This window comes from Sclerotinia sclerotiorum, genomic scaffold (assembly GCF_000146945.2).
Source record: "Sclerotinia sclerotiorum 1980 UF-70 scaffold_23 genomic scaffold, whole genome shotgun sequence".
Taxonomy (NCBI): domain Eukaryota; kingdom Fungi; phylum Ascomycota; class Leotiomycetes; order Helotiales; family Sclerotiniaceae; genus Sclerotinia; species Sclerotinia sclerotiorum.
In genome coordinates, this window is record NW_001820813.1 from 401,138 (window position 1) to 426,606 (window position 25,469).

The 25,469-nt window shown below is 41.9% G+C and overlaps 6 protein-coding genes across 6 annotated transcripts; 2 read left to right on the forward strand and 4 right to left on the reverse strand.

The window, feature by feature from the left end:
- Nucleotides 1-684: 684 nt before the first annotated feature.
- Nucleotides 685-3,647, forward strand: SS1G_13090 (hypothetical protein; the record flags this gene model as incomplete). The annotated part of the gene is made up of 6 exons (XM_001585948.1): nucleotides 685-810; nucleotides 937-1,190; nucleotides 1,256-1,314; nucleotides 1,389-2,255; nucleotides 2,337-2,411; nucleotides 2,752-3,647. The coding sequence occupies 6 exons, from the start codon at nucleotides 685-687 to the stop codon at nucleotides 3,645-3,647; spliced, it is 2,277 nt and encodes a 758-aa protein (XP_001585998.1).
- A 1,625-nt stretch (nucleotides 3,648-5,272) lies between these two features.
- Nucleotides 5,273-6,688, forward strand: SS1G_13091 (hypothetical protein; the record flags this gene model as incomplete). The annotated part of the gene is made up of 3 exons (XM_001585949.1): nucleotides 5,273-5,395; nucleotides 5,500-6,159; nucleotides 6,266-6,688. 3 exons carry the CDS (start codon nucleotides 5,273-5,275, stop codon nucleotides 6,686-6,688), a joined length of 1,206 nt encoding a protein of 401 aa, XP_001585999.1.
- Nucleotides 6,689-8,863: 2,175 nt separating this feature from the next.
- SS1G_13092 (hypothetical protein) lies at nucleotides 8,864-13,065 on the reverse strand (the record flags this gene model as incomplete). Its single annotated transcript, XM_001585950.1, has 7 exons — nucleotides 8,864-8,921; nucleotides 9,254-9,323; nucleotides 9,866-10,766; nucleotides 10,827-11,048; nucleotides 11,625-11,905; nucleotides 12,116-12,533; nucleotides 12,586-13,065. 7 exons carry the CDS (start codon nucleotides 13,063-13,065, stop codon nucleotides 8,864-8,866), a joined length of 2,430 nt encoding a protein of 809 aa, XP_001586000.1.
- A 1,343-nt stretch (nucleotides 13,066-14,408) lies between these two features.
- On the reverse strand, nucleotides 14,409-17,616 carry SS1G_13093 (hypothetical protein; the record flags this gene model as incomplete). The annotated part of the gene is made up of 6 exons (XM_001585951.1): nucleotides 14,409-14,869; nucleotides 15,218-15,922; nucleotides 15,970-16,331; nucleotides 16,382-16,905; nucleotides 16,965-17,175; nucleotides 17,603-17,616. The coding sequence occupies 6 exons, from the start codon at nucleotides 17,614-17,616 to the stop codon at nucleotides 14,409-14,411; spliced, it is 2,277 nt and encodes a 758-aa protein (XP_001586001.1).
- A 640-nt stretch (nucleotides 17,617-18,256) lies between these two features.
- Nucleotides 18,257-20,037, reverse strand: SS1G_13094 (conserved hypothetical protein; the record flags this gene model as incomplete). Its single annotated transcript, XM_001585952.1, has 4 exons — nucleotides 18,257-18,837; nucleotides 18,888-19,225; nucleotides 19,281-19,759; nucleotides 19,813-20,037. The coding sequence occupies 4 exons, from the start codon at nucleotides 20,035-20,037 to the stop codon at nucleotides 18,257-18,259; spliced, it is 1,623 nt and encodes a 540-aa protein (XP_001586002.1).
- Nucleotides 20,038-22,956: 2,919 nt separating this feature from the next.
- Nucleotides 22,957-24,184, reverse strand: SS1G_13095 (hypothetical protein; the record flags this gene model as incomplete). The annotated part of the gene is made up of 2 exons (XM_001585953.1): nucleotides 22,957-23,779; nucleotides 23,970-24,184. The coding sequence occupies 2 exons, from the start codon at nucleotides 24,182-24,184 to the stop codon at nucleotides 22,957-22,959; spliced, it is 1,038 nt and encodes a 345-aa protein (XP_001586003.1).
- Between the last annotated feature and the right edge of the window lie 1,285 nt (nucleotides 24,185-25,469).

Genomic DNA, 25,469 nt, shown 5'->3' on the forward strand with positions numbered 1-25,469 from the left:
CGGGTCCAAAAGGATCCCACCTTGATAGGATCAGTGTTCTAATTAATCATTAGTCATGAATCATAATATATCGTACAAGATCTAAGGGTCTAACAGCATAGATTAAAGTTCCAGCAGGTATTATTCGTATTTTATATATCCAGTCAATTGTTGTTGTTGGTGTTGTTGTTATTGATGTCGAGATGTTCTGATGCTCTGATGTTCATGTTCATGTTCTTGATGTTGTCGTTTGATCACCAATTTCTATATTTATCACATCTTGATACTGCACTGTAGAAACTTGCTTGCCTGGCACTTTAGCGAGAAATTGAATGTAAGGCGTGTAAGTTTAAGTTCCACTCACAATTTCATCATCCCGAGCCCGCACGCCAACAAGCAAAGCAACCAACTTGAATTAACCGGCACAACAATCCAAATCCCATCGCGATTCAATCTGATTAACCTTTCCAAGTAATCACTACCGTCGCTTACTACGCCCAATTCTTATCTCGTCGCGAAGAGGTCACTTCGACACCCTAACCAACTTGTCAGTTACGCGCGACTTCGAGGCGCAAACAATCCACGGTGGCGTCCGTTCTCACTCAAACGCAGTCGCAACTGTCCCTTCAACAACACTTAGATATCTCATCCGAGGTATTGGAATACGTCCAAGAGGAACTGGAGGGGGAACCACAACCTTTAATGATGGCGCAGGCAGGAGGGCCTATTCAAAATCCGCCAAATGACAAGAGAAGAGTCAAGGTCTATGAGTTGCGCGAAGGCGACTGGTTCGATAGAGGTACTGGCTTCTGCAGAGCTGATTTCATGGTCGTATGTCTACCTTTCTTTCTCAACCTTCACGCAAGCACCTATTTGCTGCGCGGCTGTCATTCTTATCCTCATCCTTCTTCCCACCACCTTTGGGATTTGTTGCCTAATCACCTTGAATATATATAGGATAATGGCTCGGAAAAATCAGATCCCACAGTAATGGTGCAATCGGAGGATCAACCAGGTCGCATACTCCTTGATACAAAGATAGTTAAAGCGGATGGATTTCAGAAACAGCAAGGTATATTGGATCAGCGCATGGTTACCACATTTCACACTAATGGATCTTCTCCAGAAACTCTCATAGTATGGACAGAGCCGGATAATGAGATGGATATGGCTCTCAGCTTTCAAGAAGCCGAGGGTTGCGCGGCTGTTTGGTAAGTGGCATATCGCGATCAACGCGTTATTATATTGTGGCGCATTCGACTGATAGTTGTCACAGGAGATTTATCAATAATATACAATCCACCCTCAGTGCACCTGGAGGTATCAGTATAGAGGGTAAGTTAATTAACCTTCCATGTCTCCGATTGTGGCATTGTACCTACCTTTATGATGCTTATAGTTTTCTTTAGAAGATAGTGTATCAGACGATCTCATCCCTGAGCCAGTGATTCCAACATCACTTCCCCATCCCTCACTTGGTAACCTGCACGAGTTGGAACAGCTATTTAGAGGATTGAACAGCACAACGGGTGGACGCGAGGCCCTTACGAAAATGGTTATAAATGAATATTACGTCCGAAGGTTAATACCTCTCGTTGAAATGGCCGAGGACATGGAAGATCTACCGAGTTTACATCGACTTTGCACCATGATGAAGATAATCATATTGCTGAACGACAGTTCCATAATCGAAGAAATCGTAACGGATGAGGCAGTCATTGGTGTTGTCGGGGCTTTAGAATACGATCCGGATTTCCCAAGCCATAAGGCTAATCATCGACTTTGGTTAGGCAAGAAGGATAGATACAAAGAAGTTGTTGAAATACCCGATGAGAACGTGATGAGGAAGATCCATAACACAAATCGGCTACAATATCTCAAGGATGTTGTACTTGCCCGGATCTTGGACGACCCAACCTTTTCGGTTCTCAATGGCCTCATCTTCTTTAATCAAGTCGAAATTGTTCAATATCTGCAGAACAATGCAACAGTCCTTAAGGAGCTTTTTGGAATTTTCGGATCACAAGAGACAGATCAGGAAAGGAAGAAGATGGCCGTCTTATTCATACAACAGTGCTGCGCCATTGCGAAGAACTTACAACAACCAGCACGGCAAACGTTATACAACAACTTCTTAGGACATGGTCTATTATCTGTCATTAACTTTGCTCTTCGACATAATGATGTAGGAGTACGAGTAGGAGCCACAGATGTGTTGGTGTCTATGATCGATCATGATCCTCAAATGATTCGTCAAACAATATTCCGACAAATGAGTGAGAAACAAACCCCGCTGACCGATTCGCTCATTGATCTTCTTCTCGTAGAAGCTGATCTAGGTGTAAAAGCTCAAATAGCGGATGCTATCAAGGTTCTCTTGGACCCAGGCAACCACCTTCCACCACCAGTGGAAACACCCGCCAAAGGCAACGGTGAAGTTGTAGCTAGACCTCGGCCTCAGCTAGACCCTCAGCATGAACTTTTTCTTAATCATTTTTATGAAGACTCGGCGAAGAGACTATTTAAACCTTTGGTGGATTTGAAGGGGCGCGAGAATATGAACTTCACTGTCCATCAAGTGTCTTTATTCATCTATTTGATAGAGATCCTTTGTTTTTTTATCAGGCAGCATATGCATCGCAGCAAATATTTCGTGTTATCAGAAGGACTAGCTCAACGTATTTCTCAGCTTTTAGGGAGCCCGGAGAAATATCTGAAATTAAGTAAGTTATTGTTTCCTGGATAACCATGAGCTTTACTGACGAATTCTAGCTGCTTTGAAGTTCTTCCGAAATTTAGTTGGTCTACAAGATGAATTTTACAATCAGCAGATGATGCAAGATCATCTCTTTGGACCAATTTTAGATCTTGTGATTGAAACAATGCCTCGAGATAATCTTTTAAATTCAGCATGTTTGGAGTTCTTCGAATTCCTCAAGCATCACGGTTCTGGCGAAAAGGGTTTGGTCAGTCACTTGGTGGAAAACTACCGAGAGAAACTCGAGTCAATCACCTACGTTGACACTTTTAGAAATTTCGTACATAAGCATGATAACGGCCAAGGATCTTCGTCGAATATGGAAACTTCCTACCTCGACACTGAAGATGAAAGTCCGAGGAGACCTGAACCAGGTAGAGGCAGTAGATGGGGCTCAGGTATCAAAGACTTAGATGCCGAAGAAGAAGCATATTTCAATACCTCGGATGATGAGGAGGACAAATCTTATGATCGGAGCTTGACAAACGGAGCGTCACTCGTCTCGAAGCCTTTAGTTGATTATCCATCTGATGAAGAAAATGAACATTCGGAAAACGATGTTTCTGTGGATATAACCTCTGCTCCTCTCTGCCAGAGCCCTTCACTAAAAACGCTTGCTTCAAAAGATTCCAGTGGGGACGAATTAGTTATGACTCCTACTTCTTCCGCACCTACACCACCAGAAAGGTCATCGGAAAAGCGCAGGAGAGAAGAGGATGAGGAAGATGAATTGGGCAAACTTTCCAATCACAAACGCAGAGGTTCCACGAGTTCGAATAGCAATGTGGTTAGGAGGAAACAGAGCTTCAACAAGGCTCGGGATGGTGGTAACGGACCTAAGAAAATTGCAATTAGTTTATCTCCAGCTATCAAAACTGGTGGTGGCAGCCCTGGTGGCAGTACGAGTTGAGATGCTCTTACGTCGATGTGCAAATCTTTTTTAAAGGAAGATTGGAATATCTCCAGAGGAATGGCGCATTTTTAATTGCACGAAATGGAGTTTAGGCGAAGGAGGGAAATGAGATGTCAGTGATTGATTTCATATAACATCACTGTCCAAAGGGGTGACCGCGATTGCTTTGTTGGTATTGCTTTGAATTTGGCGCCAGTACTACAATTTTGCTTGCCCTATGAGCAATAACTATATTGTTCCTTTAGCTTCGGCTTGTTTTCCGCGTGGGTTGAAAGGGAAGGGAGGGAAGGGAAACTGTGGAATAACTTGATCACCGATACCTGTACAGTAGAAAGGACGGAGATTTCTGGAGTTCTCTCATTTTGATAGGAATGGACGGATGGATGGACGAATGGGGGGATGGGAGGAGGAAAAGGAAGAAATGATCAAGATGGGAGAGGAGAGGAGGGGAAGGAAGAATATGGGAACAGATGAGTTGAGATGAATTGATACCATATATGTCAAACAGATATTGACATTGACATTGACATTGATTTTGAAACCATGATGAAAATGAGCATTTTTGAGCCTCGATTTTTGTAGATTTTTCTTGCCATCTAGTATTAGGATTAGTAGCAGTAGGTAGTATTTACCATTCACCACATGAAGTAACATATACATAAAACCATCCATCTCTCATCTCCCATCCCCTTAAACTTCCCCTCTTCGCAGAACCAACAAACAAAACAAAACCCCCACATCACAAGGCTACGCAAAACTGTCGCATCAACCAATCGGTGTTTCACCCATATGTACGTGAATGTACCCGTACTAAGTTACTTACTACGAATTATGGATTGAATTGTGGGGCATAAGGCGAGGCCACGATTTACTTTTCTGAGTCCTCGTACTTTTACTGCGACAGAGGGCACGGAGTACGTAAGGGTATTAGAGAGTGTGTACTTTAGCAGTGATCAGGTTACTGTGTCTTTTTGTTTTTTGTTTTTTTGGATGTGTGAAGGGAACGAATTGACTTTTGTGATATTTTAGCTGGGGGTTTGCTGTGCGATTGCGATTGCGATTGCGATTGAGATTGTGATTGCGCTTGCGATAGCGGATGGCTATTGATTGATTGACGGTACATATAACGTACTTACATACGATACATTCGATAGATACAATACGTACATAAAGTCAAGGCGCGGGACGACACGACACGACACGGCAGAGGATTGCAGAGGAGAGGAGATAAGAGAAGAGTACTGCAATTGGTGGATTCGGTGTTGGAAATTGAGATTCTAGAATTGAGGAGGTGAATTGGGTGGATTGAGTGAAGGATTTCTACGAGCTGTTTAGTTCTGATTGTGGTTTTGTGACGGCGACAGGAATAGAAACAAGAATTCGAGGTTTGAGGACGGTGATTTGAGGAAGAATCGAAAGATCGAAAGAGTCGAAGGAAACGAAACGAATTGATTGCGTGCGCAGATTGTTTGCGATTATTTACGAATATATCTGCGGCATTGGAAGCATTTGGGGAATTGATACGAGGGAAGAATAGACAGAGGGGAGGAATTGCTTTTAAGGACTTTACGAGTTTGTTCTTTGAGGATCTCAACTTTCTTTTGCATATCCTCATCTGCGATATGGCTGGGTTACTGGAGCTTCCTTTGAATATATTGGGGGAATTGTTGGAGGTGGTTTGGAATACGCCGGGTCATATATTATTGTTGGTTTTGGTGGGATTAGTGGGATTGGGATTGGGTTGTGTGAGTTTATTTTTCGTTTTATCTTCGGGATCGTATTTTGTGCTGGCTTCTTCGATGAGGATTGACTGGTATTTTGGAGACTCTTGCTAATGAGGTACTTGTAGATATACATATTTCTATTACTGGTCGCTCCAGTCCCAAGATCACCCTACCCATCAGAAAAATCGTACACAACAACCACTCCTTCAGGAACCACAGAAACGAAACCCCTAATCTGCTGGTACGACAGCTGGGTTGCGCATCGCGAAGCCTCCGTTTCGAAAACAAGCCCCTCGACAGAAAACGATATCAGTACTGGATTTATCGAACCCGCTTCAATAGAAATGAGTCTTGTAGTCCCAGCCTACAATGAAGAAGAACGACTAACAGGCATGCTGGAAGAAGCTGTATCCGTTCTAGATAATACATATGGACGGATCTCTAAAGGAAAAGGAACAGGAACAGGCTATGAAATCTTACTTGTAAATGATGGGAGTAAAGATAAAACAGTACAAGTCGCATTAGATTTCTCGAGGAAAAATAGTCTGCATGATGTTTTGAGGATAGTGACGTTGGAGGAGAATCGAGGAAAAGGAGGTGCGGTTACGCATGGGATGAGACATGTGAGAGGTGAATATGCGGTATTTGCTGATGCGGATGGAGCAAGTCGATTTACGGATTTGGGAAAATTGGTTGCAGGGGCGAAGAAGGTGATGGATTCTGAAGGAAGAGCTGTTGCAGTAGGAAGTAGAGCTTGGTTAGTGGGAAGCGAGGCGGTCGTTAAGGTAATTTTCTCTTTCTATTTCTCATTCTTCTATTTGCTATCCATCAAATCACCAAATCATACTCACCATCGTTATAAATACCCATCAATATACTAACGAAAAATAGCGCTCGGCTCTTCGCAATGCCCTAATGCATTCTTTTCACTTACTCCTTCGTCTCCTCACTCCACCAGCTACATCCTGTATTCGCGATACTCAATGCGGATTTAAACTTTTTACCCGCGCGGCTCTACCTCATATTATTCCGTATATGCATGCTGAGGGATGGATCTTTGACGTTGAAATGCTTATGTTGGCTGAGAGTGCGCCGGGGGTTGGAGTTGAGGTAGCGGATGGAAATGGAAATGGAAATGGAAATGGAAATGGAAATGGAAAAGTGGAAGCAGGAATAAAAGTCTCGGAACAAGCAATTGGTTGGCAAGAAGTTGGTGGTAGTAAGTTGAATGTTATGTGGGATAGTTTGGGGATGGCGTGGGGATTGGCGGTTTTGAGGGGGGCGTGGGGAATGGGGGTTTGGAGGAGGAGGTAAGGTGATGTGTGGTGTGGTGAGGTGCGTGGGGTGGAGTGAAATGAAGCTTTTCTTTGAGATCGTGTCTGTAGATTAGTTGTAGAAACGTGTGGTGATTTTGATATGGATATAAATAGGGGAAATGTATAGATAGAGATGAAAATAAACATGAAGATGAAGATAGTGTAACGATACTGTACTGGAGGCAGCGGCTGCCTAAGGTTCGTCGGTTGGTAGTTATGGGTTAAGGCTTTATCACTGGTATTCACTTGAAAGTGAATTCGTTACTAGATCAAGTAGAATGTAGGTAAACTAATTGATAACTAAGTTGAGCACGAAGCTTCTATACTATGAAAATAATGAATGTTTATATACTGGTCCTTTCCAGGAGCCTTGAGGAGCCTATGCTCCTGGAGGCTCCATCACGTGATCCCTACTTGTCCGACGTGATGGTGAATCGTGACAGATAGCTACTCTATATATACACAAGTGAATGGCCTAGCCGCAATGGCTAGGCAAAAAGAAGTCATATTTATCCCTCCAATGATCTTACTTTACCGATAACCATTGATACCTAGTACTTGTCCGGATCTGATCCTCAGGTCACCTAAATCGTATACTAATCCCGAGTAATCGTATCATGTGTGGACATGGTTAATGTACCTGAGGTTTCTTATATAATAAGGGTGGGAGGAAAGCAGGAGTTTCCGTCACATTTATTGAAATTCTTATAATTTTTAAATCAAAATGATTAATTTTTTTATATAATTGTTACGCCTGGTAACAGGAAACTCTCACGTGTAATCAACATCACGTGACTGGCTCAGTAAGGATCAGTGAGCTCAGTACTGAGCCGCATTGATCCTACTGGGTAACCATAGTGTTACGACAGGTAACAATTAGGTCACAGGATTAGTAATAACACGTGATGCGAGAACTCGAAGAGAGCGAAAGGATCGAAGCTCGATCCCTTCGCTCCCTTCGAGCCACGAAGCATGAAGGACTATATAATCAAGATGGATTTCCTTTGTATAGAGCTTCGTGCTCAAGATCAATCATTTAGTATACTCTACTATCAGAAGACGCAGATTCGACATCTCTAATTGCTGATATAACAACAAGATCTCATAACCTTTCCAAGGTCTCTACATTATTTTGTGCCTTCTGCAAATGGAATGATAATGAAGCAGGGCCAGAGAAACGAGAGTACAAATACCTTCGTATTGATAGTCTTAATCGACATATCAAAACTCAGCACCTTCAATCTCGTACCGCTGATGAGGGATTTCACTGTCCTTATCAAGGATGTTCAGCATTTTTAGGTAGTGCCATGCATTTCTTTAATCATACAGCACGTTAACATAGATTGTCTCTTTGACATTGATCCGGAATGATGTAAACCGGTGTCAATGCTTGTTTTCGTTATCAAAATTACTGTTCACTATACCCCCAGTGCTAAAGTGCCTGCCGATCAAGTCACGAATCTTACGGTTTGGGTATAGTCATATAGTGGTTGTGTTTGGAGCAATCAGCTCCCCGGCTGCAATCTTTATACGATGAGTCTATCGTCGAAGTCGAAGCCTTACTATTCTGGAATTATTGGTGCAGTAGCTGATATACCAGTCTATAATAGGATATCAAGCAGAGCTCCTTAAACAACCTTCACTTTTATTCATCAACTTCTTGAAGTTCCTCTTGTCCAGTGTTACCAATTGCCGAATATCAAGAATGGCCTTTCAGATGTTTCCTTAAACGTACCAGGATTGGGCATGACACAACATATAATCTCGAGTTTCAGCTGCAACATATCCTAGAGCCTCTTCATCTTCCCATTCTTTCCCAAGCATTGAATGTTGATTCTGATGAATTGACTTCCACAAAAACTTTCATTCCTTACTGTGTGAACGAAGTGAATGACTTCAATTCAATTACTACTGTAATAAAGAACTAAGCGAACGCGAAAGAGACTAGCTCTTTTAGTAAGTCTATATAAGACTTACTACTTTCAATATGTAGCTAGCTCTTTAGACAGAATACAATTAGACATACAGGACCTACGTAATCCGTGGGTGCTACGTCTTCCGTATCCTTCTCGTACCAACACTTACAATAATTTACATTCCAAAGAACGCTTAGAAACGCTACAGGCTAAGAGGAAACGTGTTCTATAGGAATCGGAGGAATATTAAACGATAATCAGGATAAAACACGGTTGCTTTTGAGAGAAGATCCATAATTGTTGGGTTTCTTGAGACTAGAAAGAGCATCAGATTGAATTGATTGATTTTCTAGCTAAGCAGTTAAGCTGCGAGTATATATTCAAAAAATGAAGGAATAAGGTTAGGTATTCAGCCTTCGGAATTAAAGTGCTTTGAAATCAAAATATTGAAAGCAAACAAACAGTATACCAAAAAGGAAAGAATGAATTAAAAGTTGAGTTTTGTTTGCTCCTTATATGCATCATGCAATATATATGCATATGCTGCCAAGATCCCAGGAGGTCAACAAATGATTAGAATAATAGTATTCTAAAATCATAGCATTCTACCATAATCAGAGATAAACTCTATATATATATATATATACAGTATATGAGATAAAGCTGGGAACAGAATCGAATTTACATCTTTCTCTTTATGCTTCCAGACCTTTAATTCTAATAATGATTAGCTCAAAGCTGCATCAAATAAAATAACTCTTTATGTTTCTTTGTACCAATAAAACTACCACATCACTACACTAGAACATACTGGAATCAAGGTAGCAAATAGAAAGTCTATATAATCATAGACTTCCCCCAACCTCTCTGTTAAAGAGAGAAAAAAAAATAAAAGGATATTATATTCAAAACATAAATAAGTTAGTCATTAATGGATATATTGAAACTGATTTTTACTTAGATAATATGAAATTTTCACCCAAGTTTCAGAAAGAAAATGCCACCAGTGGAAAGTGCCATGACTATAACTCCGTTACAAAAATATATCCTAGTTGGCCGATAGTCTGGAGGTAGCCAAAAAATATTTCGCACTTCTTCATCTAATCTTTCAGCTATCCAATGGTTTGACTCAAAGTACCGTTCAAAGGCTGAGGATGCCTCTAAACGCGAATGATTTTTGAGCGTTTGAAGCGATTCGCCCGTCACTGCATCCCAAAGCCGGATTGTTTTATCTTCAGAGCCCGAAGCTACTTTTGTACCATCTGGTGAGAAGGCAACTGAAGAAACCAAACTCGAATGACCCTCGAGCGTTTGAAGCGATTCGCCCGTCATCGCATCCCAAAGCCGGATTGTATTATCGCCAGAGCCCGAAGCTACTTTTGTACCATCTGGTGAGAAGGCAACTGAATAAACCAAACTCGAATGACCCTCGAGCGTTTGAAGCGATTCGCCCGTCATCGCATCCCAAAGCCGGATTGTATTATCGCGAGAGCCCGAAGCTACTTTTGTACCATCTGGTGAGAAGGCAACTGAAGAAACCCAACTCGAATGACCCTCGAGCGTTTGAAGCGATTCGCCCGTCATCGCATCCCAAAGCCGGATTGTATTATCTTCAGAGCCCGAAGCTACTTTTGTACCATCTGGTGAGAAGGCAACTGAGTTAACCCAATGCGAATGACCCTCGAGCGTTTGAAGCGATTCGCCCGTCATCGCATCCCAAAGCCGGATTGTTTTATCTTCAGAGCCCGAAGCTACTTTTGTACCATCTGGTGAGAAGGCAACTGAATAAACCAAACTCGAATGACCCTCGAGCGTTTGAAGCGATTCGCCCGTCATCGCATCCCAAAGCCGGATTGTTTTATCTTCAGAGCCCGAAGCTACTTTTGTACCATCTGGTGAGAAGGCAACTGAATAAACCAAACTCGAATGACCCTCGAGCGTTTGGAGGGCGGCACTCCAATTTGATCGTGTCCTTGACATTTTATAAATCCAACTCGGGATACATTTTTGAAATGTTTTTCGAATAATACTATTCTCTGGAGCAAAGAAAAGGGCTGAGCAATATATTTGAAGAGGCGCCTGTTCAATACCTACTCGGTTGTGTAGCAAGAATCGTTTAGCATCATATATAAAGGTATAAAGTTCAGAATCTTTAATCTTCTTTATTATATATTAGCTGAATTCCCAAAAGAAAAAATAAAATAGTGAGGATTAACATACGGAAACATATGATTCTAAAGAACTTATTGCGTTGATGCCCTCTGAAGTTTTCTCCATCAAGCTCATAACCTCCAGCCAATGTAGCAAATGATTTTTCAGGAATTCATAAATATTGCCGTTATCTTGAATGTGTTCTCTGTTTTGTTCAGGATCTCCATCTCTTAAATGGTTAATCCAGTAAATACAGGAATACCGTATAGAAGCTAATGTATCGGGATCGGGCTGTTTGACTTTATCAATAGGAAAGCCGGGATAACCCAAACCGTATATATCGCGTTTTAGAGTTTTTCTCATAACTGTTATCGAATTTAGAAGTGCTTTGTTATGAACTTTCCCAATTCCATCGGGAAATATTCTTTTAGCACCCTTTTTAGAAAGAAAATCCTGTGCTGACTGATGAACAAAGAATACACTCCTGTTACGAGAAACCAAAAAGGAACCACAAAGTTGTATTATTTCCTCTAGCGGAATCTCATTATTCATCTCCATCAGGGACATTAGTTCGTCAAGCGTAAGAGGCCGATATGCTATTACTACAATAGCCAGGATCTCAAGGCATATCTGAGTCGCCTCGATATCTTCCATATCTACTATCTGTTCCATCATATGATTATATAAAGGATCAAGTTCGGAAGGGTAATCTTGTAGCTTTGAATTTGTGAATAATCGAGCTTTTTCAAGATTTTGACAAACTAAAGCCACCCAAAGAAAAGTTCCATTTGCATGTTCTAGGAGATAACGTTCGATAGTATCCTTTGTCTCCGTTGTGTATTTTTTTGTTCTCGCAAGATATTTCACCTTCTCTCGGATATACCACCTGACAGCAGCAGATACTGATTCAGCATTCAACTCGAGACTGAGCCGGGTTTCCTGCTCGATCTGTTGTAACTGCTCTTCGATTTCGGGCCAGTTCCGACTTGAGACAAGCCATTTAACACGAGAAGAAATGGATGAGCCCGAAACAATTAGGCGAAGTAATTGTGGCAGGTCTTTTTGGCATTCGTCAAGCGCATCAATAATCAAGATCGTCGGCTTCAAATTCTTATCATGCAAGATATCCTTCAAAATATCAGAGAGTGCTATAAAGGTATTAGCATCTTTGAACAACTGTTCCCCTGCCTTCTCATATCTCTTTTGTAAATGCGAGAGAAGGGCAGGCTGCCGATCTAGAAGCATATAGATAAGGCCACATAGAACAGCTACAGCATTATTAATGCGTGCATCAGTGCCTTGGCAAAAGAAATAGGCTAAGGCAGTCTCATCCGATCTCTGCAGCTCATTTATTATACCACAGAGCAACATGGTCTTGCCCTTACCAGGATCTCCTTTAATCCAAAGTAGGCGATTATCTCGGTTAAAGTGCCATTGTTGAAAATCACTATTATCGAAAATCCAATTATATACATTATCAAGTAGTCCTCCTTTAGTCTCTTCGATACGTCTCTTGTCCAATCGTGGATCGGTGGTTCGTAGGTCGATTAGGCAGCGGTTTTCCAAGGTGTGAGTATTGATATTAATAGACCCTCCTCCAGAATTAAGGTTTGATGCAATGAATTGTGATCCGCCCGCGTTTGTAAAATTGCCTTGTCGATTAATTCTCTGTCGTTTAGACTGTGTTTCAGGTAGATATCGGGATTTATCATCTTGATACTGCGAGTTGAAAGTTGTATCATGATTTGTATAATATCGTTTATGAAGGTTTGTATTCTGGTTATATAAGATATTAGCCTACATATATCATTTAGGGAGTAGACCTTACCTCGATATCACGAATAGGGAGTGTATTATCGTGGATATCCGTCGAAGGTGCAATATAGTTATTCCTCAAAGCCAAAGATAGTAAGGATCTCTGCTTTGTAACAAATCGGAAGAGTTCCTCTGCTTCATTCTGCTTGAAATCCAATGGAAGAACCCTAACATCTATGGTAGAAGCTGTATCCTCGAATTTCGTAGTTAATTCCTGGAGTGCTGTCTTTAAGAGGTTTAATGGGCTATCGAAGCCTTCAAGTCTTTGAGAAATTGTTGACCAATCTTCATTATTGATTGAATTGTTTTGTATATTAGCTTGTAAAGTAGAAAGGATTTCATATATAGAGTTGATCTCGTTGATGATATTGTTGTGATCTGTGATTGGGTCTTTGATATTACTTAGATATTGATGGACTGTGCTACCAAGGTGGAGTACAGCTTCGATTCTAGTAACGATTCTAGCGGTAACACTATCAAGTGGATCAGGCATTGTGATAAATATACTTGAAGTAATTGGACTCGAAAGCTTCCAAGTTACTCGAACTGTTTATTGCGTTTTCGGGTGGAATAGACGCTTTTACTGTGTAGATTGTCATTGTTGTTTTTACGTCCGGGGCTGAGCGCAGAGCGCCTAACTACAGGGGACGCTTTTGGAGACATTGAGGCGGTTTGTCACGTGAAAGAGATTCAAAGTAACTAATCAATGGGGTGTGGATCGAGTAGGGGACCAACAGGGCTTGGAGGCATACGATGTTAGGCCTAATATGGCAAGTACGATAATGAGTAGGTCTATATGTCACGATTCACCATTAGGATTGATGGTGTTACGATGGTAGCAAACTGATTAATTAGGGGAGCTTAGGCCTTGTGCAAACACGATCAGATTTCATCGAATTAGTATGTGATCTTGGTCACCTGAAGATCGTGTATGCACGCACCATCAGAAATCACGTGATAAGGAGCCCTAGGAGCCCTCAAAGCTCCTAGAGCTCCAGGAGCCCTGAGGAGCCAGAAAGCTCCTGGGGGCTCCCTTTATCGATCATTATATAATCAGAGTAGTTTCATAGTTTAGGAGCTTCGTGCTCAACTTAGTTATCAATTAGTTTACGAACATTCTACTTGCCTAGTCAGACCGGATCGTTACACATAGCTCTGAGCTGGTGCCGATTGATCGTAACCATCCGATTGATCTGTCCGCTATGTCCTATAGCATTCAGTTACCGTCCTTAATCTATTTAGTCAGTTTAGTCGATCGTCTTTTTGTCTTCCTCGTATCTTGCACGTCGTAGTGTTACGAGGGTTGCCGTCTAGATCACGTGGAAGTGCTCTAGGCTCTCGAGGTGGTTTATAACTAGGCGTCAAGCAGGAACTTAAGTAACGATGGTAATGATTGCAATTCGTAACTAATAGTATTATACTAGATGATTGATCTTGAGCACGAAGTACTATAGTAAGGGAATCCATCCTGATTAAATAGACCTTCGTGTCCCGGAAATCGATCGACTCTTGGGGAGCCGATCGATCTCAAAGTCCGTCGGCTTCGGATCAGGTGACACATATCACATGATTATATTAGCTAATCGGTTATATGATGTAGGGTATGTTACGCTGTCGTAACACTTCATATTAAGTCATGCCTCAATAAAGGTCTAGCTTGTCCATCTACTAAAATAAACCTTTGTCATCACTTCATGTATAGTTGGACGAAGGGGTGCGATGTTGAGAGAGAAGGATCCTGTCCTCAATAACCCAGGAATTTGTCTATTATAGAAATTTGATAAATATGAATGATAAATTAAAAATAGGTTCAAAGTAAAACCTCAACCTGATGTCCTAAGCTGCCACAATACTCTTGTCTCCATCAGCAGTCAATCTTATCCTAACTCGAATCTTCAAGAAACCATCACCAAGCCTCCCCACCACCACTTTACCGTTACTACCTACTTCAACATCTATCATAGCACTAGGGGAAAACAACAACGCTTCGCCAATATTTAGCTTTACAATTTCGGCAAACAATCTTTTCGCATTATCCCCGTTTCCTCTTGAACTCGCAAGACCATCTGAATCTGTATTGTCATCATCAAGCAAATTAGAAGTAGCACCTGCAAGGTGACGTTTCAAGCTGTTCAACCATTCGGGTGAAGTGAATCGATGCACAATAACAATTGAAGATAGATCCAAAAGCGAAGGAGAAATTGTTGGTTCCTGCGTAGAGATAATAACACGAGCGCCAAGGTGATGTTGTAGTCGAACAGTAGAGAGGAGGGTATTCGTCAAAGTTGATGCTTTAGCTGAGGTGTTCATATACTATAAGCCCTGGTCAAGTTACTTTTCCGATGGACTATTAATCCTTTCAAGTTGTCACATCAATCCCTAACACCTTATTCGATAGTTTTAGGGTCGAAGGCTGATGCCATGCACAGTTTGTACATGATTCTTGAAGTGCTGTAAGTGTTTAAGAATAAGCCCTTCCGATTGGCAAACAGGATGAGTACAGGATATTCTCTGGAATTTCGGAACTTCTTTCAAATGGCTATCCACATGGTTCATCATTTTGTGTGAAGTGGCATAAGTACGTGTCCGATACTCATAAGTACTTCGATTGTCTCCGATACATATAATGCATTGGGTCTTTTTACAAAGAAGGGGAAAGGGGTCCTTGCACAAAGGTTGTTTCTCAGAAAACTCTGAAGATTCCCTACTTGAGTGGTTGCTATGTTGAACTTCTTGTTCCTGTCGATAGGAGAGTGCTACCATTAAGTCAATGGTACGGATCCGGCGGCTGACGATATCGCTTGGGCTCATGTCCCTCGAGAGATCACAAAGCACCTCTTGGAGTCGAGTTCGTTCTGGAAGCTGATGATGGACGACAGGCTCAACATATTCGTTTGTAGGGACCTTTTTGAGTTGCCTCTCTAATTCTTCATCATGGATACGATCGAAATAATCTCGCCGGAACTCTATCTTGATTGCTCGATCACGTTGTTTCTGTAAAGAATCAATCTGCCGACGGAGTTGTTCACATTCTTTGCGGATTTCAGGTGGAGCTCGATTGTAGGATCTATATTGCCTTTTGTATTCCTCGCGTTCTCTTTTAAGTTCCATTATCTCTGGATCCGGAGGGAGGGCTTTCAAAATCTCTTCGGGCACATCGATTGGGGCACGCGGATCACATGTGAGACTCATATGTGTAAAGGCACGAAGAAATCCGATATTCGTTGGCTGGTCTAATACCGCATCTTGAACGATAAACCGGACCTTTTCGTTGATGTAGGATCCGCAAAAGACTCCTGTCTGAGGGTTATGCCTCATCACCTGGTCACGCACAGCAGTTGTAGCTGCCCCTAGAAGATGTCAACAAGAATACAAAGTATTTGCAAAAATCTCTTACCGTCTACAGCATTCCCAGTACCTCGACGGAAACAATAGCTAGTTAGCTTCTGTGCAAATCCGGCAGCCCAACCAAGACGGTCAAGGTAATATGCAAAGGTCGAGTAACGGAGGGCCTTATGTTCTGATGTTGATAGACCATCAAATGTCCATACCGCCTGCCGAAAGATCGGTACTTTGAGTTTCTCTGGCTTCCAATGCACCAGAACTGCTTTTGTAGGGTCTTGTAGGTTGCTTGTAAAAAAAGGTTTGGCGTGAGTAAATCCGTCTACCTTGATTGCATTATCCCTGATGGCAATGGCTAAGATATGGCTAACAGGACAAAGAATTGGTAAAGCTTCTTCGTGAAAAAGGAACGTAGTCCTACGAATATTACATTAGCAAGATCAAAACACATCAAATCAAGAACGTACGGTTTGGGGTTTCTATTAGCTCCTTTGTGATGAGCAAGAGTGATCTCCATTCCAAGGAGATCGCGTTCTCCAGGGGTAGGATTTCGGACAATCCAAAGACGGATATCTTCATAACAGAAAGCTTTATATTCTCGTGTAAGAATATCCTCATCATCCTTATCATCATAATCGGAGATCTTTGGATCAACCCAAGGCTCTGGATTCTCATATATAGGATCATCATCTTTCGTCTCATCCAAGCCCTCACATTCATTATCCCAATTGTCGTCTTCATATGTTTGATCGCGACCAATAGCAATTTTCCCTTTGGCTGCATCAACCAGCTCGGCGGGTCGACAGCCGGTATAGATAAGGAGGAGCATGATTGTTGCAAGTGCCAAACGCTGATCTTCGGTTGGAAAAATAGATGTGTCCCGGGCCCAATGATGGGTGAGGAGGAGGATAAGGTCGTCTGCTCCCAACACTGGCTTTGCCGTCTTTTCTCGTCTTAAAGTGAACTCTTTGGTTAAGATAGTGTCGAGATACTATGATTATGTAATTAGTAATCTATCTCAGAAAATAGCAACAAAGCATGTTAACATACCTTTAAAACTTCTTTCGCATCATTTGTGTCCATATGCCGTCCGTTGACTCGGTTGTAAAGCTGCTTGAACTGAAGCAGATATTGATGTACAGAACTGAATGTGCGTATCCTATAATTCTCACAGATATATCGGAGGAACATCATAGTAGTCCCTTTATTACACTTTTGAATAGCTGCCCGCCAGTATTGCTCGTTTCTGAATTCGCAGAACCTGATGTTATGTGTTAGCTTCGCAAGATGAAACTCGAGGTAGGCGATTGTTTTCTTACCTTTTCCACTTGCGGCATATGCCAGTGATGTTTTCCTTTGTGGCGTCTGCATCTTTTGATGCCAGAGGACCATCTCCATTCAGCTTTTGAATATTGATTTCGCAGTCCTTTGGTGTGAGCTTAGGTTTTTTTGGCCGTTGCTGAAGATTGTACGCCGTACAAGGAATTTCTGGAGGTTGATATTCTCTGGGGCATCGTCACAAAAGCGGTGCTTTTTCGGAGTATTGGCCATAATCAATGCTAGAAGATTTGAAAGATAAAGGGAAAAGGTAAATTGAAAATAGTTTGCATGTAAATGAAGGTATGTTGTTGGTTGAGGTAGAAAGGTGTCGAGGAAATGAGAAGTGGGAAGACCACGGTTTAAATAACTTGAATACAGCCATTTTGGCTCTGTCTTAATTAGGATGGTGTTGTTGAAAATGGGAGACGGGAAATGGTGATGGATGAGGATCATGAATTTTGGTGGGGTTGGAGTTCGCGCTGATGCACGTGAACGATGCTATTAGCGCGTGCTGAGGCTGCGTAAAACAGCGACGAAGCCCGCCGAATGTAGCGGCCAAAACACCAAGAACTCGCTTTATATTATAATATTATTAAAGAGATTTTATTATTATTTTATATAATTTTAATATATATCAACAAGAATTGTTTATATATATTAATATAAAAAAGATTATAGTTTTTTATTTATTATTACTTTTTTATTTCTAATTCTCAAATGATATGATGATACTTACGTGATGCTGTTGTCCCGGCGCCGGGAGAACCATTTTTCCACCTCAACGTAGCATATTCAGAACAATGCTTTTAACTTTCAATCAGATTTTTGCAATCTTATTTTTATTTCAGTCTATATCTATGTGACACAAACCTAATATATACCTATTCCCACGTCATCATTACCCTTTAACTCATCTTGAAAATCATTAACCTTGTCGGAAAATATCCAGCAAGAAACTCGTCTCTACCGCCAATTCCTATAGAAGGAGTGCTACTCAAGCATCTTCAAACAACAACTTTCATCTACTCATCGTCGTTGATATCGACCGTCGTCTTCTTCCATTTGCGAGCCGGGACATGACGCGTGAACAAAATGTCGATCTCACGGAATGACCTGTCCTTCATCTCTGGAATCCAGATCCAAGACATGACACTACAGATCAAGGCGGTGGCAGCCCAGATGTAGCCGCTCTTGCCGCCGAGGTTCCACTTATCAGTGTTGAGCATGTAGCTAGCAAGGAAGATGCAAGGAATATTGACCAAGTAATAGGCAGCTCGTCCGATACCGGTTGTCAGTGGCCTAAGACGAACGGAAGAGGTCTCGCCAATGATGACCCATGAGGCAGGGGCGGGTCCCAAACAGAACAGGACGGAGACGATCAAGCCAAGTGATGCTTGCGCATTGTTAGCCGCCGTACTACTGCCAACTGAAGCCGCAATACCGAGCGCGACTAAGAATGCACAGTTGATGAATTGACCATAGACATAAATGGTGCGTCGGCCAAGGTATGTAGTGAGGACCCAAGATACCATGACCATGATCCACTGGAGGGCGGAAGTGATGAGACCAAGTGCAAATGCGGTGTTTTCTGCCATGCCGGCCTCTGAGTTGGTGTTAGTATGTTATAAGGTTGCAGGAAATGGGTGGACTCACGTTTGAAAAAGTAAACCGCTTGGTTAGCGATCAGATTGCCTGTCAGATTCTGAGATGCGTACACGCCGCATACAATCAAGGTACGGTAGCGATCGGTACCTTTCCACAGCTCAACAAGACTGGGTTGCTCCACGCTCTTCTCAAGCTCAATCGTGCGGCGCATCATTGCGACTGCGTCAGCGGGATCATCATTTGCACTGGCGCGTCCAAGGCGTTTGACAGCCTTCTCTGCCTCAGCCAGGCGGCCCTTACGTACGAGCCACCAGGGTGATTCAGGCGCAATGAAGAGTAAGATAGCGAGAGGAGTAGGGAACATCCACTGGAGTGCGATGGGAACTCTGATATGACTGTTAGTACAGATCTCCTCGACGGCATCTATGGGAGCGGACGAACCTGTACGCTGAGGAGTTGTTCTTGGATTGGTAGTGGTAAGTGATACCGCCGACAATGATCGCTCCAATAGCCCAGAACATCTGCAACATCTGTGTCGCTGGAGCTCTCAATCTCAGTGGCACAATCTCGGTACAATATGCGGGTGCATTGGCGACAAAGATACCCCACGGGATGCCTTCCAGGATCTGGGCCGCGAAGAACATACCCTGGCTGTTGCCGAAATAGAAGATGAAGATGAAGGCGTTCAAAGACATGAGACCGCCAATGGTTGCCCATCGATATCCAATCTTGCTGGTAATGGGACCTGCAATGAAGACACCGATGAAGGCACCGATTGGTCCGCTACACTGGAATGCTGACTGCCATGAAGCTTCGATAATCCACTCATTGGTTTTTTCGCTGTATACACCGAAATCTCGAGCGAATTGAGCTGTGGCTATGAACTGTCCCATCAAGAAAACACAGTAGGACTCCATAATCTATCATGGAGTTAGAGAAATGATCGATCTGCCTATCATGGGCAAGAGCTTACAATGGTGCATGACATGACGAATGCCCACCAACTGGCAGCGGGATAGGCCTTGACAGCCTGGATCACAGTCATGTCAAATTCGACCTTCTCGGCATTGACGGCGCGCATCCTGTCGTAATCGACCTTCTCGTTGACATCGTTGACATCGTAGACGGGTGTGCCCGTGGAGGTGGGCTGCGCTTCGACCTCCTCTAAGGTCGGCTTTTCTTTTGTGACGTTACTCATATTAATAATTTCTGAGAGAGACACGAGAACGAAAGAGAAGCAGGCACAACTGGGGATTTTGGGGTTTTTAAATATTTATCCCTGCGACAACACGCATAAACCCCACAGAATAACGGGTCGCTCTATTGTTCGACCGAACGTGGGGAACTTGGGGTAATTCAGTGCGGAGTTCTTAGCGCCGTCTAGTGACTTCCACTTTTCTAAGCGGAGGAATAGAATCCTTGCGCTTAACTGATATGGTTTAAATTATTTCTTATTTGCTCCTATTAGAAAGTCTGTTAATATAACTAATGCAGTAGGTCAGCAGACGCCGTACGTATCTAAAGCTCAATTTTAAACTACAAGGTGAATGCTGTCAGCTTGTATCTCCTTTAGGTGTCAGTGGCCGTTGCCACGGTGGTACGTGCGATATACCTGGTCAAGACTCAGGATAGCTCAAAATTACATTTTCAGAAACTTATCTTTTGAATAAAGATATTGAAATGAATCCTTGATATTTTTCAAAAGTGAATATTATAATTGTATTTAAATTTAGTGATTTAATATAATATCTTAATTTAAGCATAATTATAATATTAATTAAAATTTCTATTATAGAATGAATAGAAAAATTACTCAAAATTCATCAGTCCTACGGAGTACTAAGCGATGACGGCGGCCACTAATACCTAAAGAGAGCAATACCGTCGGCGTGGCGTTTTTTTTTTTTTTTTTCAACTGCGGCGAGACCGATGTAAGGGGAAGGGAAATTTTGAAGTACCTCCGTAGGTTAGGTTGATATGGTGAGAGAGTGGCTTACGAATGTATGGCGAAAGTGACCAGACTAGACCGGTCGAATCGGAAAGATGTTGGAATCTGAGAGAGGATTGAAGAAGAGTGGGATGATGAAGGGGAAGGGGAAGGGAAAGGGGATTGCGATTCTTATAGATGAGATGGAATGATTTTGAAGGAAAGTGATGGTTGGTTTGTATATGTAGATATGTATCTTGTGATTTTTGTTTGATATGGTGGGTATTGTATCTAAACTATAAGGAGGGGATGATATTATGATTTAGATTGTTTATTGTTTATTGTGTTTGTTATTTCTTTTTTGATTATTTGTATTAACTAGGCTATGTATGAAATTATAATACAATTCAAATTAATTTAAACAACTTCAAACTAATCTAACCCAATCTAATTCCAATCAGTTCAACTTAAACGACTTCAATTCATAAATTATCACATTATACATCCTATCTCCCAAATTGCCAATACCCCCGCTATCTCCCAATATCCATCTCCCAATATCCATCTCCCAATATCCATCTCCCAATATCCATCTCCCAATATCCATCTCCCAATACCCCCCCTAGTACTCTATCTCCTATATCCTACCCTACATAAATAATCACATCTCAAATCTCACCCCCAATCCCATCCCCCTCTACCACTACCTATCTACCTCCCTCCATCTATCCATCCATCTACCCCTCTAACAAAACCACCTTTTTCACTCAAACCTAATCTCAAAATTTAAGTAAATCAAACCAAATCAAATCAAATCACATAAAACTCAAATCATATTAAATCAAATAAAGTTAACAAATATATAATAATTATTGATATAAAAATACAACATAGTATAATATAATATAACACATATCAAAAAACCATATACAGAGAAAGAGAACAAGGAAGGAATCGAGGAAGAGAAGGAGGAGGAGGTAAATATATTATAACAAGTACATCAAAAGCAATCAATACAAATGCAAATACATATCACCATTTCATTCTATTCATTTACACTCTGTATGTATACTTCGTTCTCCATCTTCCATCCTATATCTTCCGACCTCTGGACTAGAAACATGTGAAAAGACATTTATATTCAGCTTGTTGAAATTAAGGTCATTATGGGCCTAGAATTGAGGTCATATGACCATTATGGTGCACGGACCATAATTGGGAATATCTTCAATTCTACCATTACTGTAACTTAGATCCTTAGTTTAACCTACATCTAATAATACTACTACTTCCAAACAACTCAGTTTCAACACAGCTTAGTATTCTTATTCTTATTCTTATTCTTATATTTACTCCTATTTCTATTCGTATGCGTATTCGTGTACTCATTCATTCATATTCTTCTTTATATTTCCAAATCGCTTCCCCTTTCTTCTATCCATCCATCCATCCAAATACATTTACTTGTGAAATTTATTGAAATCGTTTATCATATCCATCTCCTGTCCATCTCCTATCCTATCGTAACATAACATATCCAAACTCTATACAACATATAGGGAATGGGAACTAGCACTCCCCCATCCACTTCCACTCTCCCTCTCATTCCCACTCCCAGTCCAAGTGCAAACTTAACTAACGAAGAGAAGAGCAAGTTTGAGATGAAAACACTCCTAAACTCCTAAACTACTAAATCCCAAGAGTAAGAAGTAAACGGTAAAAAGTAGAATAAATAGGAAAGGGTATCAACTCTTTCTCCCTCCCTCTATCTCTTCCTCTTTGCTTCTTCCTTCATTCTTTCTCTTTCTCTTTCTTTCTGTATATGTCTTTCCTGAGCGCGCCCGCTTTCTTATTCTTTCTGACATCGACATCGACTTCGAGTTCGACATCGACTTCCGTTTCGAATTCCCTCAATATCGATATCCAATCTTCCAGGATAGAGTCCCGTCTTCCTTGTGCTGACCCGGACCGAGGTCTTCAATGGCAGGAGATAAGAGTATGTGAACCCTTCCTTCATTTCCACTTTCCACTTTCCACTACCTCCCTTCCTTCCTATCATAATAAAAGAGTAAAGTGTTCCAAGTTTCAAGCCTCTCATGATACCAGTGAGCGTGAGCATCAAATAAATCCAATCATGCCTGCCCCTACTCTTTAAAGCCCCATTTCAACCATAACAAGCAGTACTAACACTCAACAACATCTCCCCCTCCTCTTAACCACACCACCCTCTTCATCCCTCCTCTCCCTTCCATCAGCATTCCACCCCGTATTAGCCCCCGCACTCGCCCCTGTAATCCCCACTTCACTTCCCCCGGCTGGGATCCCACCCGTTAATCCAAGTAACCAACTCCTCCTATCTCCCCTACCCACCCTAAAACTGCCTCCTGGCCTCATAATCCCATCAAAATAACCCGTTTGACCCTCCATCCCCGTTCCATCGGGATTCATGGGAGTTCCTGGAGTTTGCGCCGCACTCATCAATTGTTCTCTCATTTTATTATTCTGCTCGACCAATTTCCTCGTAATAACTCTAAAAACTTCTTCTACCCCCTCTCCACTCTCCGCACTAACTTCATGACAACAATCCCACCCAACCTCCATCCCCCAAAATCCCGAACTTCTTTTACTAGAAGGCGAACGTGCGCCTTCCATTCCAGTCATCGTTCCTTGTGCACCTGTCCCACCAGTTCCCCAAATTCCACCTCCTGAGCCGGCCCAACTCCCAGGACCACGTTCAAGTCCAAGTGCGGTAGCAGGTGGTGTACCGCCTAATACAGATGTGACATTTTCGGCAACATATGCAATACATCTTTCAAATGGAACTTCCCTTGCACTAGGATCTTTAGCCACAAGATCAGCTTTAGTGCCCACAATATGTAAAATGATATCAGCAGGAAGGTTGCGACGAAGTTCGGTGAGCCAAACGGACATTTCGTTGAAGGAGGTTTGAGATGTGATGCTATAGCAAAGGATACAGGCATTTGCACCGCGATAGTAGAGGCGGGATATGGATCTGTGAGGTGAAATTGGGTGTTAGCATGGCTTTTTGGTTTTGCTTGATCTTGTTCTCAGTCTCATTCTTTCATTCTCCCCTTGCCTCCCTCCACTATTCCCATCTCCACTTCCACCTCCACATTCCACAGCCCCATCTCACTCCCTCCCTTCAAAAATCAAGATAAAAAAAAACACCCCCCAAAACATACCTAAACCGTTCCTGACCTGCCGTATCCCAAATCTGCAATCTAACCACCGTATCACTCTCGGCATCCACAACTCTTTTTGTCAAAAAACTTGCTCCCACAGTTGATGTCGTAGTTTTCGGACTGAATTGATTTTTTATATAGCGAAGAAGAAGCGATGTTTTGCCTACGCCTTGGGCACCTAGAACTACTATTTTGGCCTCTAGAGAGGTACTCATTTTTGTTGTTTTGAGGGGGTTTGGTGGGTAGGTTGAGTGTTGATGGAGATGGAGGGGTTGGATGTGCGAGTGTGTAATAGGTATAGATATAAATTAAGTAGGAGGAGAATGACTCGTTGGCGTATGTGTATCTCAGAGGGATAGGTAGGCAGGTGAATATTTCGTAATATCCTCAGATGACCTGGTTTCCGCGGTATGAATTGTCTTGGTCGCCCCCTTCGTCTTCGCGTCTTATTATTCCTTCTCGTTCTTCTCAATGACTCGCAGATTATTTCCGTCCGTCTATTCGCACAAGTAGTCTCCAAAACTAATATAAATATATATCCTCTTCGTATCGACCGTAATCCCAAAAAAGTACGTTCAAAGGGTTTATTCCAAAGTTTCTCGGCGTCCTCTTCCCAAATGTCTCAAATTCTCAAATGAATACCCTACGTATGCTCCCCTCTTACTCTTTTCTTCTTCTTTCTTGTCTTCCTTCCCTCTGCTTATCGCATATATCCCCTCTATATATCTGCCGTAAAGTAAATATCGTAATTCGTTCTTCTATCACTCGTTTCTTCGATCGATCGTTCTTTTGTCAAGTATTCGTTTCGTTTCGTTTCCTTTCCTTTCACTATCCAATCCAGCCTTGTTTGTTTCGTTTCGTTTCGTTTCGTAATGATTCATATACTCATATATTTCTCAATCCATCTCATCCTATTGCTCTCGTTCCTGGTGTCATATTTTCATATTTTCATATCCTCATCTCATCGTTTCATCATATCTTATCTCGTCCCAAAATCCAATATCGTATGTGCGGCGTAAGATTTCAATCTCAATCCCAATCTCAATCCCAACCTTAAACTCAATCCCTCGATACAAATATTCGAGTCAGAATTAATCCAAATATTCACTCTTTCATAGATATTCCCTCTGCGCTTCTTCAACAAGTAGCAGCTCAGTAGCTAGCTCTTCAATCCAGATCTCGACCTCGACCTTGACCTCGACCTCGACCTCGACCTAGAATTCAGCTTCGAACGTTCGCACTTCGCAGTGACACCCAGAGTCCAGTTATCAATCTCAATCCTCAAACCCTCCCTCAACCTTCATTTACTATGCCAAAATCAAACCGCACAAACCGCAGAAACAGTGAATAGGTAATAAACAAACACAATAATAAAAAATCGTCGTGCAGTCCAAGAATCCCAATATCCTATCCAATCAATAGTAGTAATAAGTACCTAGGTAGTAGAAAATACCCAGTCGTCGAATTATCAAGTAATCAAGTAATCGAATATCGAAATCT